The 16,639-nt window shown below is 31.5% G+C and overlaps 2 protein-coding genes across 4 annotated transcripts in view; one reads left to right on the forward strand and one right to left on the reverse strand.

Moving 5' to 3' along the window:
- Nucleotides 1-960: 960 nt before the first annotated feature.
- Nucleotides 961-7,103, forward strand: LOC129909645 (uncharacterized; the record flags this gene model as incomplete). Its single annotated transcript, XM_055986722.1, has 4 exons — nt 961-1,256; nt 1,316-1,666; nt 4,777-5,431; nt 5,492-7,103. Coding segments are annotated over 4 exons (2,559 nt in total), but the record flags the coding sequence as incomplete, so codon positions are not given.
- Nucleotides 7,104-12,713: 5,610 nt separating this feature from the next.
- LOC129912656 (moesin/ezrin/radixin homolog 1) overlaps nt 12,714-16,639 on the reverse strand; it is a 53,902-nt gene continuing 49,976 nt past the window's right edge. For all 3 annotated transcript variants that reach the window (XM_055991001.1, XM_055990999.1, XM_055991002.1), the window contains exons 4-7: nt 15,803-16,569; nt 15,355-15,742; nt 15,077-15,289; nt 12,714-13,119 (exon numbers count right to left, since the gene is read on the reverse strand). In XM_055991001.1, the coding sequence (XP_055846976.1) occupies nt 12,955-13,119; nt 15,077-15,289; nt 15,355-15,742; nt 15,803-16,569 (1,533 nt within the window). In that variant the 3' untranslated portion in view covers nt 12,714-12,954. The remainder of the gene's footprint in view (nt 13,120-15,076; nt 15,290-15,354; nt 15,743-15,802; nt 16,570-16,639) is intronic.

A 16,639-nucleotide genomic window follows, 5' to 3' on the forward strand; every position in this document is an offset into this window, starting at 1 on the left:
ATGTTTCAACCAGGGAAAATGAGATAATTTTTATGAAATTTTGAAATGGACTTATGAATAATAGCTTGTTTTTACTACAGCCACAGCCCAAATGAGATAATTTCACAAATAAGGTCAGTTGAAATTATATTTTTCTATACGATTTGACTATCGAAATGAGATACTTTGGGCTCAGTGAAAAAAGGCTATAAAATGAATGAAATGAATGAAATGAAAAAATACCATCGCCACTGTTTTTAAATGAAAAAATAAAAACAATATACACGACATCGTCGACGTTGCAGTTTAAATTTTTTTTCATAGAAAAATGTTTGCAGACGGCCAATTCCCGATCTGTGAAACTGTAAAGTAAATGAAATAAGTTTTATCATGCCTTCATAATGAATTCAATTCTGGATTTAAGAAAAATAAAACAAACTTCAAAAATGATAAAAAATTTAAAACAAACTTCAAAAAAGTGTTCATATAAAGAAATGATAAATTTTGTATCACTTTACAGTTTCACCGATGGGGAATTGACCCCCAGTAGAGTTTTTTTTGTCGAAGATCGTCTTTGATGTGGGTCATCCTTAAGCCTTTTGACTACATTGACCCAAAAATGATGCACAAAGCTTAGTTTTTAATTTCAAAAACAATTTTTATACTCGTTTTTTTTTTTAATCAACTGCTGTAGTGGAAAAAAATATCTTTAAGGTATAACTACAATCTACTATGGGGATTTTGACTTTTATCCCCTGTGGCTTATTTTTCCACTACTCAACTTGTGCTGAAAATCTTCGCCGCACGAGAAAAATCGACTAATGAAAAGTCAGTATTAATACAAAAATAGATGGAAATCGTTCTGATCAATCAGGAACACCCTTTTAAAAATAGTCCATCCTCTCTCTTACCTCAACAGCAAGAAAACCAATAAAATTCACCACTCTCCCTGTCAAACCGAAAAAAGGCGGCTTTGCTTGAAAAAAAAAGTTGAAAAATCACCATTCGTCTTTTTCGCACGCAGCATGTTCTTCATGGTGCGCGTGTGATGTGACAATTCTCGGCAAATTTTCAAATTTTGTTTGCAAAAAAAAAGAAAAAGTTTTTTTTTTTAAAGAAAATTGTTATCCAATCGGTTGTGCTACAAAAAGAAAAAAAAATTTATTGAACTACAACAAAATGCAACATATATTACCACTGGCTATAAGCCTAATTCCACTTTTATCAATAACTTTTGTGACATTTTTAATTCTTTACAAATTATACGTAAAAATAAGGTGATTTTTTTAATTGAATTGAATTTTCCGCTTTTTTTCTTACGCAAATCTATTTTTAGATCAAACTTTAAAGTGACTGTTAATTGCTGGTTTTGCAATCAAAATACTAAAGTCCCTTACTTGGATGCAAATAGTTTCACATGTCCACAATGTGACCAATATAATGGATTTACAAAGGATGGCGATTATAATAGGGAAATCTATCAACAGCTGGACTGCAGTAATTTATCATCCTCCAACTCGGCGAAGAGAGACGATAGACAAAATGATTTTTCCGATTTTAGTGACCAATTCCCGGCAAATGGATTTTGTCATGTTTGCAATGAGGGACAACGTTTGAAGATTGAGAAATTGGCACAATTCGAAACGAAGAACGAGTCCAAATTTGAAAAGGAACTCAAGGTTTACAAGTAAGTAGCTAGTTGCCATATAACCAAAAAAAGAGAAACCTGTTTTTTTTTTTCTTTTGAAAGGAATGAGTTTAATTGAATTTTTAAGTTTTTTTTTCAGTGACAAAATTGAAAAACTTTTGTTATTTATTTTAAATAATTGGTTACTTTATTCCGGCAAACAGCTGTTTCCTAACCTTTTTTTTTGTTACCTGCCTCACCTTTGTTTATTTAAGATGTTTTTTTTATTTATCGGGAAATGTTAGGTAAAATGAAAGAAAATTTCCTTTTTATGATACAATAGAATTCACAAGTATGATTGTTTCCATGATAAGGATGTCGTTAAATAATACTTTTCTCTTATGGTTTTTATTTGGGTTCTGTTTATTAGGTTCTGGGCATTTGTATTGGAAAGTGAAATAACACCTGAACCCTTAGAACCTTGTTAAATATTTTTTTTAAAATTCAGTTCTTATGAATATTCTCTAAAAATTAGGTTTATGGATTTAAATACTTGAATAGCCCCAAATTAAAGACTAGCGCAAAATTTTAAACGATTTAGTAAAATGCTAAAGCCTTTTTAGTAAATTACTAATCCAAAGGCCGAGTGATTTTTAGCTGAGTAAATTACTAAAAAGGCTTTAGCATTTTACTAAATCGTTTAAAATTGCGACTTAATTTGTAATATTTCAATCTATAGTCGAAAAGAATTAAATTTCGATATCTTATTACTTAATTAAGAAAAGTATTGAAAGCGGAATGATCCTAACCGTTATTAAATGAAGTCTAATTACAAAATTCCATTGAAAAGTTTAAAGGTTTAAATATCCCAAATTTCAGTATTTATCAACTATCGATCGATAGTTGTAAATCACAAAAAGGCTGATAATGTCCATTAAAATAAAATGCAAATCGAGTTCACAGGTACTTGTTCTTATGTATTCTTAAATTTTTCACTGAGAATAAACTCCTTTTAGGACTTATTTACTCAAACTCCATTAAATTTAATGTCGCCATTTAAAACGGCAAACTTTCAAATTTGCATGCAATTTGACACTTTTTAACAAGTAATAGGAAAAATATAATAGAGAGATAATAAGGCCGTGTGTGAATTGCGTTAAATAGTTAAATCCGTGTTAAATTTTTGACACTATTGAGGTGAACAAAATAATTTCAAAAAAAGAATTTATTGTTTAAATTTTTTCTGCCTTTTTTCTGCCATGATACTCCTTTTAATAAAAAAAAAAAAACAAAACCAAACCATCGGCAAAAAAAATTTAACTCAAATTTAACCAGGTCCCGGAGCCCAATAAATTTTTAACAGCTGAAAATTTTTTATTCACCTCAATAGTGTCAAAAATTTTACACGAATTTAACTATTTAACGCAATTCACACACGGCCTAAACTGGGTCTTAATCTGTTTTTCAGCCGCCTCAAATTTCAAACCAATGTATTAGATGCGAAACTTAGTTTAAGGCATTATTATTCAAAAATTATTTGAAGTAGATAGGTATTGTCCTAGCAGTGAAGGAATTAAAGGTGAGCTAAACTTTCTTGTGCTTTTGAATGGGAGCCTTTCTCTTGAACATATTTTCCCAGGAGTTTTCATTCAGAATCGAGCTTTTACTTTTGATATGGTTTGAAATTGCTTGTAAAATGCTTTATAAAAGTATGTTTTATGCTAAGATCCTGTAGAAAAATTATTGGTATCTGCTTATGACAAAAGTTAAAAAGTAATTGGTTGCCTTTTTAAAAGGTTAAGACAAAAAATTGAAAGCTGCGTTCACATTGTGTTCATCAACACTGTTTTTTTTTTTTAATTATTGACCAGCTTGCTGCTTGTCCACACTCTCATTTCGGATTCCTTTCAAAAAGAAAATAAAGGAATTCGACATAAGTTAAAAGTAAACGTGTCAGTGTTGATGTTGAATGTCAGTAAAATGTCGTATTTGAATTCAACTCCGATTTCATTCTCAAAACTTGAAAATAAATTCGCACTAATCGCAACGGGTCAACAAAAGTTGAGCAGTGCTGCTGATCAACACGTCCACATTTATTCCAGCTTAAGCTTATTTTTCTGGCCCTGATATCCTCTTTTAAGCTATCCTCTTTAAAGGATAAAAGTATTCATAGAATTAAATTTTTTATCATATCTGCGCAAGTACTGGTAAGCGTAGTGACCAGTTTAAAGAAATTATTGGGACCGTCAGAGTATGCTTTCCCGCAATTCAAAAGAACTCTCAGGAGTTTTTTTTTTTTTCCTTAACTGTATTATGACGGTTTAAGTAATTTGCAGATGTTATACAATAGTCTGATATGCCTAGAGGCGAAAGTACACTGATTGTGAACTTGTCATATTCAAAGGTTAAGAAGAAGTCTAGGGTTTTTTGAGTCGACCATCAATGCCTAAAATCTGAATCGGCTCTTCAACAATCTCAGCTCTTTAGTTGCCAATTTTTATTTTAAGCTTTTAATGTAGAAAAATTGCAGTTAAATAAGACGAAAATTCGTGGGTACATCTAAAAAATTATTAATAAATGTTTTTGCAATGTCGAAAAATTCAAGAACTGGAAATATTGTTACTTTCTATATTTTTTTGGTTATCGGTGTAAGTGTAAGAGATTGGATTTGTTGTCTACGTACATTTTTCCCACTGGTCAAAAGATATTTAAATTATTTCAAAAGACGGAAAAGGAGAATTCGTTACCAAGCAGGAGTTTACAAATTATAACTTATTTTAATTTTTACAACATTGCATTTAAAGTTTGGTGTAGAAACTTAAACAAAACAAATTTTTAAAGCAATAACTAAAGAGTGTCAAATCCTTGACATAAAAAGTTAAAAATTTAAACGTGCATATTTTTCTCTATTATTAAAAAGAATTAAAATAAATCGATTAAAAAAATTGAACGGGGGTGGGTTTTAAGTAGAAACCGATCCATTGTATAGTCAGATAATATGATTAATTTCCTTCTTAAACTATTAAAACCGTTTTTTTTTTTTTAATTTTCACCAGGCTTTCAGTTCGCTGAAAAAATGTTGCAGACTCTCTTTTTTAAGGAATTCTTCACATAAAGCATTTTTCTACATTTTTATATCTCTATTTTGTAATTCTTTTTCTTCATTTCAGAAATCAACTAGAAGAACAATACCGACTCTGCACAACATGCGACCGTCATCTAAAACGAGTTCTTCGAGAGAAGAAAAAAATGGTCCTCGGTTCGAAATTCCTCGACTTTATCATCAAAGGAGCTGAAAAATTCAAACAACCTCATTTCGCTCGCATTAAAAATGCCCAAAAAACAAAGATGAAGCGCAAAATTTCCATCTACATAGCAGTTTTAGCACTTGTTAATACAATTTGTATTTTGCGCGGTCTTCCAGATCTGACCAAGGAACATTTGACTTTTATTTTCGGAGATCGCATTGGCCATTTTTCATTTTTAATGATCTCACACGTTTTAGCATTGATGAAAGTATTTGCTTCGTATTCGGAAATCTTAACAAATCATCCAATGGTACTCAAAGTTGGTCTTTTCCTGAGGACAATTACAATGATGGTGCTTTATTCAATGGGCATGAAACTACCTCAAGTCGCCACTTTAAATATGACTTCGTTTTTAATGCTGGCTTCGCCGTTCTTGATGCTTACTTTTGCATTCTTACATAACTTTGTTGATGGATTCAAACTAAGTCGATTTACATTCATGTTGACCTTGTGGAGTTTGTTTGCTGGTGGAATACTTGACAACGATATGCTGAAAGCATCGAAGGACATTATTTTGGTTGAATATTTTCTGTTTTATTTGTTGAGTAATTGAACTAATTCTGTGTTTTCTTTTCAGTTAACTGCATCACTTATCACAATTTACTTATCCCTCACAAGCAAATCAGAGTCAAAATTATTCCCAAATGACGACACAAGCAGCAGCTTCCACAAAATCTACTCCGAAGACTGTTTCAGCGATGAAGATACCCGCGAGACCATCAGTTTGATTAGCCAAAAACTCAACAGCAGCGGAAATAGTGTAATGAGTGCCTCAAGTGGTCGCTCATTTGTATCGCATTCTCAAATCTCCACCGCGCGTCTGGTCAGATCTCCAATTACTTCTTCGGTTATGAGTTTAAATGGCGCCCCACGTTCCCCAACATTTCAAAGTTTCTCTAAAGATCCTGATCAGTCTTTGTCGTCGCCGTTTGTAAGGAACCGAAACTACGCTGCTTCGATGAGTAACTTCTCAACAAATCGTTCATTATTTGCTTCAAATGTGGAACTCGATTGTATACGCCCACAATCAACTTTTGGGGCCAATGCCTCATTTACAGCTCCTTTGGTCATGAATGCTACCCTCAATGCTTCAACAACAAATAAACTTAATGATGATAGTTTCCAAAAGGCTCCTCTTAGCTTCGTTAACACACCACTTGCTTCTCCCTTCTCTGTATCCACCAGTGCTGTTTATCAACAGAGATCTAACTTACTAACTCCCTCACGCTTTAGTACTAACAGCTTAGCAACTAACAATCCCTCAGCTTCTTGGCTTTCAGGTGGTTATTTTAATAGTGGACAAGTTAATGCCGCTCATCAAGCCCAAATGGAAAAGAATACTTATTTTCAGGATCATCGCAATGCATTGAATTCCATTCAGGAGAATATTTCACGTGCCTCCTCACATTCGTCGGGATTTGAGTCTCAATCGAGTGCAAATCAGCGTGAAAATTCAATGTGCCCCGATCAGGAGCAGTACCCTCAAATTTCTACCTCAATATCTGAAGGGCATCAAAACGGTTTCCATCCAATTGACCAAAATGGTGGCTTATTCCACCGACCTACTCCTCTTATGAATGGCTCTTTCCAACCGCCAGTGACTATTAACTCAGCCAACTCCGTTTCTGGTTTCTCTTTAGCAAATTCCTTAAATACAACTATTCAGCCACTTTCGGTAAATTGTAATCAAGACTATTGGAAACCAATGAAAGCACAACCGACTGGTCAGTCTAGATCAAATGCATTTAACCTACGTAAAATCAATGAGGAATTACCACCGATACAAAGGGGTGCCTTACTGAAGAAGTGGAAGGAAGGTCAGACGCTCTCATAGATTTCATTTTTTCCTGTTAATTCTTTTTTATAGTATTTAAGCTCAACTATTTGTAAATAAGACTACAAGACAAAAAAAAAATATTTATATCACAATTTTTTTTTATAATAATTTAAGAAAAGAGAAAGTTCTACAAAACAAAGAGAAACAAAAAAAGAGTAAATAAAATGACACACTGCCATCAAAAAAGTCTGCAAATTTTATTGTTTAAACTTGAATTTAAAAAAAAATAATAATTGTCTTCAATAGGAATTTTTAATAATTAATTGATTAGTATAAGAATTCTTATTATTATAAGTATATATGAGTTTTTCTATTTAAAAAAAGTACTACACAAAATTAGAGATCTCTTTTATTTTAGTTTCTAATTTTAGGAGAAAAGCTTCTATTTACTTTGATTTAGTTTATTTGTATCTTTTGTGTTTGGACTGATTGTGTGAGGTAACTATTTAATTTTTTTAGTTGAAATTTTTAAAATTATAGTTTTTTTTTTAAAGATAATAAATCACAATTTAAAAAAAAAAACTAATTTATGGTTTAAGTTAGTTTATTTTTAGAAATAAAAAAAAACTCATAATGTTCTAGGGTAAATAGTTTGATTTGATTATAGGGCTGTTTTGTTCTGATATTTTTTTTCTTTTATTATTTAAAAGTACATATTTAAGCCTGATGTTATTTGTTTAGAAAAAAAAAAATACTAATGCGTTAAATGATTAATAAAAAGAAACTGCTTTATTTTTTAAAATACAAAAACTTGTTTTTCATTTGTTTAACAACTTTTGATAATTTCAGAAAAAAAAAATATGAAAAACATACCAGCTAAATTGGTACATGTTTTCAACAACAAGAGTGGTCAAGTGGCGCTACCCTTGCTGAAAAACTGGCGAAGATTAGAATGAGTGATCGACAAAGGTGTGACGATGCACTAGTCTAGGATCCCTCCATAAGTCGATCCTTTCTTATCGAGTTCCACGCAAAAATATTTCTATACAAAACGTGATAGGGTTGCCGACAACACGGTGTAACACTCAAAATATACGCGGGCGGAGACCTATCAGGTTTTGTAGAGCTAGTCGCACTGAATACGGAACGGTATTTGAAAATCCCCTAACACCCCCAAAATCTGGAGTTACGGGCAAAAAACGGTTTTTTGGACCTTCACCCATTGAAAAAATTCTAGCTTCCACAATTTTTTACCCATTTTTGATTTTTTTACAGTTTCTGATAGAAGATAAATATACTTTTTTAACAATGTATAAAACATGTAACTCGGTTAAACCACTTAGAATTTATAAGCTGTCAAAGTTCAAAAATTCATTTTTTTTTGTCATTTGCCCAACTTCGGCATCAATTTAAAGTATATGTTTTCAAAACAACATGCTATTTAAAAAATATATTCTAAAACTATATCTATTTCCCAATTGATTGATGTATTTTTTATGAAAATCACTTCAAAATTGGCTTAGAAAAAAAAAATTTTCGATTTCAACCCAGATACAGAAATTGGAACTTTTAGGTATAGAACAAAAATGTTGTTTCGGCACGTAGTAGGATAAGTTGGGCGCCAGGATTTGATGAAAGGTTTTTGTAGAGGAGCTCAATACAAACATTTTTTTTCTTTGGGAGGGGGGTCTATCTCCCCCCGTTTAGGTGGAAGGGGCATTTTTCTAAAAAAACATTATCAAAACAAAAAAAAATTATTAAAAAACAACGGCAACACTTACAGTAATAAATGATACCATTTTCAAAAGGCAAAATTGTGCATTTGATTCTAATTTTTAAATCAATATAATATTCCCAATAGTTTTTGAAATAATCGATTTCAAAGTTAAAAATAGGGGAAAAAAAATTTTTTAAAACTCATTTTATACAATTTTTGTCCAGACTGTGAATTTTAGTAAATAAATTACTTAAACAGAAAACTGCCTCAATTGATTCCTTATCGAACCGTGAAAACTATATGTTTCTATGTCTTCTAGTTTTTGAGAAAATTGAAAAATAAAAACAAAAAATATTTTGAAAAAAGAAAAATCTGATAAAATAATTTTTCAATTTTCCCAAAAACTAGAAGACATAGAAACATATAGTTTTCACGGTTCGATAAGGAATCAATTGAGGCAGTTTTCTGTTTAAGTAATTTATTTACTAAAATTCACAGTCTGGACAAAAATAGTATAAAATGAGTTTTAAAAATTTTTTTTTCCCCTATTTTTAACTTTGAAATCGATTATTTCAAAAACTATTGGGAATATTATATTGATTTAAAAATTAGAATCAAATGCACAATTTTGCCTTTTGAAAATGGTATCATTTATTACTGTAAGTGTTGCCGTTGTTTTTTAATAATTTTTTTTTGTTTTGATAATGTTTTTTTAGAAAAATGCCCCTTCCACCTAAACGGGGGGAGATAGACCCCCCTCCCAAAGAAAAAAAATGTTTGTATTGAGCTCCTCTACAAAAACCTTTCATCAAATCCTGGCGCCCAACTTATCCTACTACGTGCCGAAACAACATTTTTGTTCTATACCTAAAAGTTCCAATTTCTGTATCTGGGTTGAAATCGAAAATTTTTTTTTTCTAAGCCAATTTTGAAGTGATTTTCATAAAAAATACATCAATCAATTGGGAAATAGATATAGTTTTAGAATATATTTTTTAAATAGCATGTTGTTTTGAAAACATATACTTTAAATTGATGCCGAAGTTGGGCAAATGACAAAAAAAAATGAACTTTTGAACTTTGACAGCTTATAAATTCTAAGTGGTTTAATCGAGTTACATGTTTTATACATTGTTAAAAAGGTATATTTATCTTCTATCAGAAACTCTAAAAAAATCGAAAATGGGTAAAAAATTGTCGAAGCTAGAATTTTTTCAATGGGTGAAGGTCCAAAAAACCGTTTTTTGCCCGTAACTCCAGATTTTGGGGGTGTTAGGGGATTTTCAAATACCGTTTCGTATTCAGTGCGACTAGCTCTACAAAACCTGATAGGTCTCCGCCCGCGTATATTTTAAAACCTCATTTTTGTAACACCGTGCAATTATTACCCGGACATAGCAAGTATAACCCCTCCCTTATAAAAATTTTATTTTGTCTCATTTTGGGGTAATCAACATGCATTTGAAATATATTTGACGAAGTGTTCAGTGAAGCAAATGGACAACAATGCTCTGACCCGACTTCTACTTAGAGGGACTGCTCAGTAGAGGAAGACTTGTCTAAGGTGATGCACGTGCTTGTCTGTTCCCCTTCATTAACATACGCTTGTGTTTTGAGCCAACTAAAAAATCAGGTTTATTACCGACATCCAAAAAGGAGGAGGTATTCAATTCGGCTGTATTTTTTTTTTTATGTTTGTTACTTAATAACTTTGGACTGAGTGAACCAATTTTGATAATTCTTTTTGTATTGGAAAGCTCGTGCCTGTGTGGTCCCATTTCAATTTCGTTCAGTTCTGGCCATAGAAACTGTTAGAAAAGCCATAAAACCCACCATGGAAGTCGGGTTTGTTTTTGATAAAAATGATTATTCAAAGAAGTGGAGTGTTTTGTTCAGGATATATGAGAACATTCGGCCCTACCGAGGTATTCGTCGTAGCGGAAAATTCTCCGATTTCATACGAATTTTGCTGCGAGGTGTACTTCCGATTCGTATGAGATCGGACAAATTTCCGCTACGACGGATACCTCGCCAGGACCGATTATAGGAAATTGACTTCGTTAAAAAGACACTGATATTTTGAAACATAAAGTCGTTAACTTTGCACGACGATTCCGACCAAACGTTACCGTTATGATTATTGCTGTCTCTAAGTAAAAAAACATAAAGGCATAAAGCGTCAATACGTTAACGTATGATCGTAATCGTGTGCCGTAATTCGCGCCCTGTTTTGGTATTGTGTATCTCTTTCGACAAAGGTATTTGCTATTGTGAAATATGAACTTAATTTAAGTCGATAGCAAATTTGTAAACGAAACAGATCGAACGATAAAACAAAAAATATCGTTCACAACAGAAAATCCCAAAACCAAAACTCTTCTTCGATGATTAACTATCGACAAAAGTCGTCAAACAAATGACACTCCATTTTATCAAAATCAATTAAATGAAACGGTTTTGATAAATCAATGTATGGAATTTAGCATTTTGGTCCGAGTTGATAAGCCGAAAATACTTACTCAAGGATTCAACGTTCGTCTATGTTTTTACTGGCACTATATGGAGTTTTGCATGTGCAATAGTCAATTCAAACTCGTTTCAAAGAAACATGAAGAAGAATGAAAAAACTCGGTGGTAATACCTCTAAGAACATTTTTCCGAAACCTGAGGTTACAACATACGACCCCTGCCCAAATGCCTTAAATAAAATAAATAAATAAATAAACAAATAAATAAAACACAATTTTTTTTTGTTTTTAACAAAATATTATTTCTTTTTTATTACAATATATCGTTTCATTCATGTTGGTGTTGCTGTTTTTTTTCTGATAGAATCCCATTCCATTTCAAAAACTTAAACCAAAAATTTTATCATTCTCTTTGTTTATTTATTTTTTTTGTGAAACATACAACTTTCTTAGTTTTTTTTTAATATTTTTTTTTGGATTATTTTCAAAAGAAAAAAAAAATAATACAATGAAAATTAACTTTAAAATATTAAATAAAAATAAAATACTTGGGCGTTGAAATGCATTTAAGTATTTTGTTTTTGTTTTTTTTTAGAACAAAAGAAAAAAAAAGAAAAAGACCTAACACTGATTTTGTTTTTTTTTTATAATTTTTATTCAAAAACACAAACTATTTTTAAGGTGAACAGAAAAAATTTACTTGTAACATGGCCAAAAATGAAAAAAAAACGAAAAAAATAATACACACTTATATTTGTTGTTTATAAATTAAATTTTACACAAAACAATTTTTATTTTAACTTTTAATATAGAAAAAAATGCATCAGTTTTTTAACTTTTTTTGTTGTTGTTGTTTAATTCATCTTACTGTGATCCTACATGTTGTTAAGTGTCTACATATGTTTTTTTAAGGGTAATTATTAATAATTATGTATTAAGAGGAAACAAAAAAATATTGAGAACTATACAGAATATATTCACTACCCTAAGAAAACAAAAAAAAAATAAGATAAACGATTTAAAATACGAAGAAAAAAAAAACACTTTAATATAATAAATGAACATCATAGTTATGTACTTGTAATAATATAATAATAGAAAGATAAAAATTCCCCAACTATGTAAATTAAACAATACAAAAAAAAAAAAACAAAAATACGTAATATCTAAGCAGAAGGATATTATTCTTTAAAAAATAATAATTATAGTTTTTTTTTTGTATAAATGATTTATATATAAACCTCATTTAATACTAGTTTTTTTTAATATTTTATTATTTTTCGTTAGAAGTTTTGTACAGAGATTTATTATTTTTATTTTTTTTACATTGCTGCTGTTCAGTAGATTTCTTTTTTTTTTAATTTAATTTAAAGGCTGCAAATGTAATTTTTATTTTATTAGAATATTATGTAAAAAAGTTTATATAAAAAGTTTTTTTTTTTTATTTTTTGTTTTTTGATAGCAAGTACAAAATTTTATATTGTTCCACTCACGTTTCTGATTTATTTTATTTAGTCTTTATTTGTTATTTAATTTATTCTTTTTTTTTTAATTTTTCAAATATTTAATTTTAATATTTGAATTCTTATAAATCTGATAAAGAAAATAATAATAATAAAAAAAAAAAACAAAAAAAACTTTTTCCTTGTATTATTATTATTATAATTATAATTTTTTACAATGGTTGTAATACAAATATATATTTATATTCTTTTTTTCTTTCTTTTTTTTAATAAAAACAAAGTAAATTTTTATTTTTAAATTGTTAATAATATTTATTGTATTGTTTTATTTTTCATTGTTTTATTATTGTTAGTTTCATCGACTTAGTCTCTGCTTTTTTTTAGTAATTAAATAAAAATATATTTATTTTATATTCTCGACTAACAATTTTTTTTTTCATATCTTTTCTTGTTTTATATAACTGGACGACTGCAATGGCGTTTTAATTGTTTTTATTGTTTTGTTTTTTAATTTTAAATGTTTAATTAACCTTTTTTACTTTGTGTTTAAGTTTTTTCTCTTCTTTTTTTTAGTTGTTTGTTTTTTGTTTGTGGGGTGAATGAAAATTAAGCACTTTACATGTTTTCAAACTGATCAACACGACGTTTCGTGTTGCCCTTTCGAATTTCTCGGAGTGTCTTGTATTTGTCACGTCCTTGACGAACATTTTCACGATGAATCTTATCGTTGAGCGTCTCCTTGGTCTCATCACGAGAATGTGCCAAATCTAGTTTAAGAACCTGGAACGGAAATAAAAAAAAAATATAATTTAAAATATGTAATTGTATTGTAAAATTTTCTTAAAATTTGTATATTCTTGGTATCAAAAAGTTTGGTTCAATTGGATTAACTTTTTGCCTTCTACCCCAAAAATGATCTAGAAATGTAAGAACCAATATGTTATGACTACCTTTAAACTGATTAGAAATAGTGCGACCAACTATGAAAATTGTAGTACCCCGTGGAGTAATGGTTAATGCTAATGGTTAATGGACTGTGACGTCAGAAGTCTGGGTTCATGTCCCAGCCTTCACCAACTTAAAAAAAAATTCAGGGGTACAGCCTATTGCGGGGAATTGACAATCTCCAAGAAAATTATTATCATGAAAAGGTAAATCTCTCGTACTCGGCGGTAATTTGTAGGCCTCTTCCAATCTCGCACAGAAGAATGGTTGAGAGTTTTTATCCACTAGGAAGTGTTGTTTCATGGAGTGCGGTTGGTGCTCACTGACCTTCTCGTGCTAACAGTGGACGAGCTGATACAAGTGTAACATTCCTTTTGAGGACTAGCGGCCTTAGATAACAGATAACTAACTAGTGAGACAATAGCCTTTCATTATTTATTATGGTCCTTAAATACGTTTAGTATTTTATATGCAGATGCGTTTTCCCTACGCTGAACGCCATGGCCCGCCTGTGAACTTGCTCTTGCTATGCAAGCAGAAGAGCATTTAAGTCACCTTGTTTTTACTATACTTTTCTCTTGTTTGAGGATGACTTAAAAAGGATTATCGTTCCTTAGTTTTGTGCGAACAAAAGTAAAAAAAAGCTCGGAAATCTTTTCAATTCTTTAATGTTTAGTATATGGAGAGAAATGAATAAATTTATATTGTTTTGGCATATTCAAAAACTTATGAATTATGAATTTTTTTTTTTTGATATTTCTACCACGAAAGTGGAGTTAGCGGACGAAGTGTTAAAATAGCGATGGTATATGAAAAGAAGAAATTTGTTGCTTATGTGAAAATAATGTTGAAAATCGCGCAAGTGACGTTACCAGGTTGATTGATTGGTTACCGCCGAAAAAGAGAAATGTACTCTCTTGAAATACTAGAAACTATCTATCAATTCACGACGAATTGGTTTTGGTTCGAGTTTTGGGCTCGTGATTCGAACGATCTTTGGGAAGGCAAGAAACATTGGCTTTATTAAAGAAAATGCCGATTAGCTTTTCAAAATGCTTGAAATTAGCAAAGAAATGAAAGTTGACACTATTGGATTTTTGGGAAAGAAATTTTTATGCATCTAACTCAAAAACATCTTTTAACACATTTTTTGTTTTTAGGTTTTAGCATTTCTTTGATTAATTTTTATTGGAAATATTTAACAGAAAGTAAGACATTATGAGGAAAACTCCTCTTTATTTAAATATTAAATAGAATATAGTAACAAAAAAGAGAACATTTCAGTGCCAATCAATATCAACATTAGCCTTGCTTTCGTGAGACTTATGCAAAGTAGAGAAATTTTTTTTTTACGAAACCACTGCAAAACTAATCTGTTTTTAAAGCTCTTTTTGTATGGATTTAGTTTTAAATGGAGTTTTAAATTATTTCAAAGAATTTAATCCCAATTAATCTTTACTGGATGAACAAATGTGAAGTAATTCCCAATAAGTTTTTGTTGTTCTGCAAGTGGAATGTGTGTACCTAAAATAGGCCACGTGCAGCCAATCAATTTATTAGAGATTTTTGATAGATGCAAAGACACCAGATGAAGACTTGCGAGACAAGGACACTTGACAAGAGTCGATAAAGACCTCTTGTGACTAAGTTGGCTGGAGAGGCTTGTTGATGGTGGTAGATATAATATTTTCCTTCATATTCTGTTTGATAGTCCAAGTAGCATGTATGACCAACCTGATATCCTTGTTGGAAGCCTATTAAAATAAATTAAATCTAAAACAATTGCACTTACCTTCAATTGATCATGAAGTCTTTCATTTCGTTCAGCTAACGTACGCCTATCCTCAACTGGATCGTTAATGTGTTCATCTGTGTCCAAGTCTCTTGACACATCACCACCAACATCACCGTTGGCCAATTCTTCTTCATTATCGTTTTCATCCTCAGCAACATGATGATGTTGCGGTGTTGTTGATGCAGCCAATAAAGCAGCAGCAGCTTCAGCCTACGAAAAAACACACAATTTAATATTATAATCAATTCTCTTGAACATTTTTAATTTAAACAAACCTGTTTGAGCCTTGCTTCTTCAACTTCAGCTTGCAGCCGTCTAGTTTCATCGTCCTTGGCATTAACTTCCTCTTGAATTCGGAACACTTCAGCCTGTTTGGCTTGGATTTCTTCTTCGAGTTTGATTTTCTCGGTTTGTTCCATGTGTTTAGCCTCTTCGAGACGTTGCAACATCGATTGTAGCTCCTTTTGATGGAGTTCGAGCTCGTCCTTTGCTGCTTGCAATTGTTTCAATTGCTCTTCAAGACGACGAATCATCTCTTGTGCCTCCATGAGGTCCTTTTGTGAACGTTCCATCTCTTCTTGCATTTGCTTGAGACGATCTTCGTATTCTTGTTGTTTCTTTTCGGCACGTTCGCGGGCTGCCAAAGCCAATTGTAACTTTTCTCTAAAAAGAATAACAATAATCAGATCAGTCATGGAATAGTTTTAAAAATGTTGAACTTACCTTTCTTGTTGCTTGGCATTTTTCTCCTCTCTGGCTTGTGCTTTCATTTGCTGGACATCAATTGTGTCTGGTTTGCGACGACGCATATACAATTCATGGTTACCCATGCACAAGGCCAAAATTCTCTTATTGATCCTGACGCGTGGCGCAAAGAACACAAAATCTGGTGCTTTTTTATCAATTGGCTTGATGATGAAACGTTTCTCTGAAAACGAAATATTCCTGATCTCAGACCATGGGAAACCAATCTTTGGGGTCAGTTTATCTTCCTGTTCGTAGATATTCAAGCCCAAAGCATCAACACCCAACCACAAGTCAGTGCCCTTCTTGTTGCGAATTTCGAAGTAATTCACTCCGTACATTTCCAGATCCTGGGCGATCTTTAGATACTCCATCATAGCATCTTCGCGCAACATGCCACGATGTTCTTGCCACCAGGTCATTATGGATGCTTCCCATTCGTCCTTGGACATCTTATGCTGATCAATGACACGTTGCGGAAGAAGACGGTCGTTGGATAGGAAACCAGCGGTGTGGGTGCTCTTATTGTGATCACCATGGCGTGCCTGAACGGCATACGATGCTAATAGAACTGAGGTCTCTGGCGGGCAATAGATTTCATCGGACAATATGGCATTTTTTACTTGCAAGTAAAACAGACGCAGAGTTATGTCTTGGATGAGTTCTTCGGCAACATCCTCTGGATAGAATTTGGCTCTGAAGCGGAACTGTAGGGGATCTTCTTTCTTTACATCTTGATTCATGACCTAAAAGAGGATGATTTATTAATTAAATGAGGAATATTCAATTTGTTAAAAGACAGAAATGTTAGGGAGG

The sequence above is a fragment of the Episyrphus balteatus genome, chromosome 2 (assembly GCF_945859705.1).
Source record: "Episyrphus balteatus chromosome 2, idEpiBalt1.1, whole genome shotgun sequence".
NCBI classification, from domain to species: domain Eukaryota; kingdom Metazoa; phylum Arthropoda; class Insecta; order Diptera; family Syrphidae; genus Episyrphus; species Episyrphus balteatus.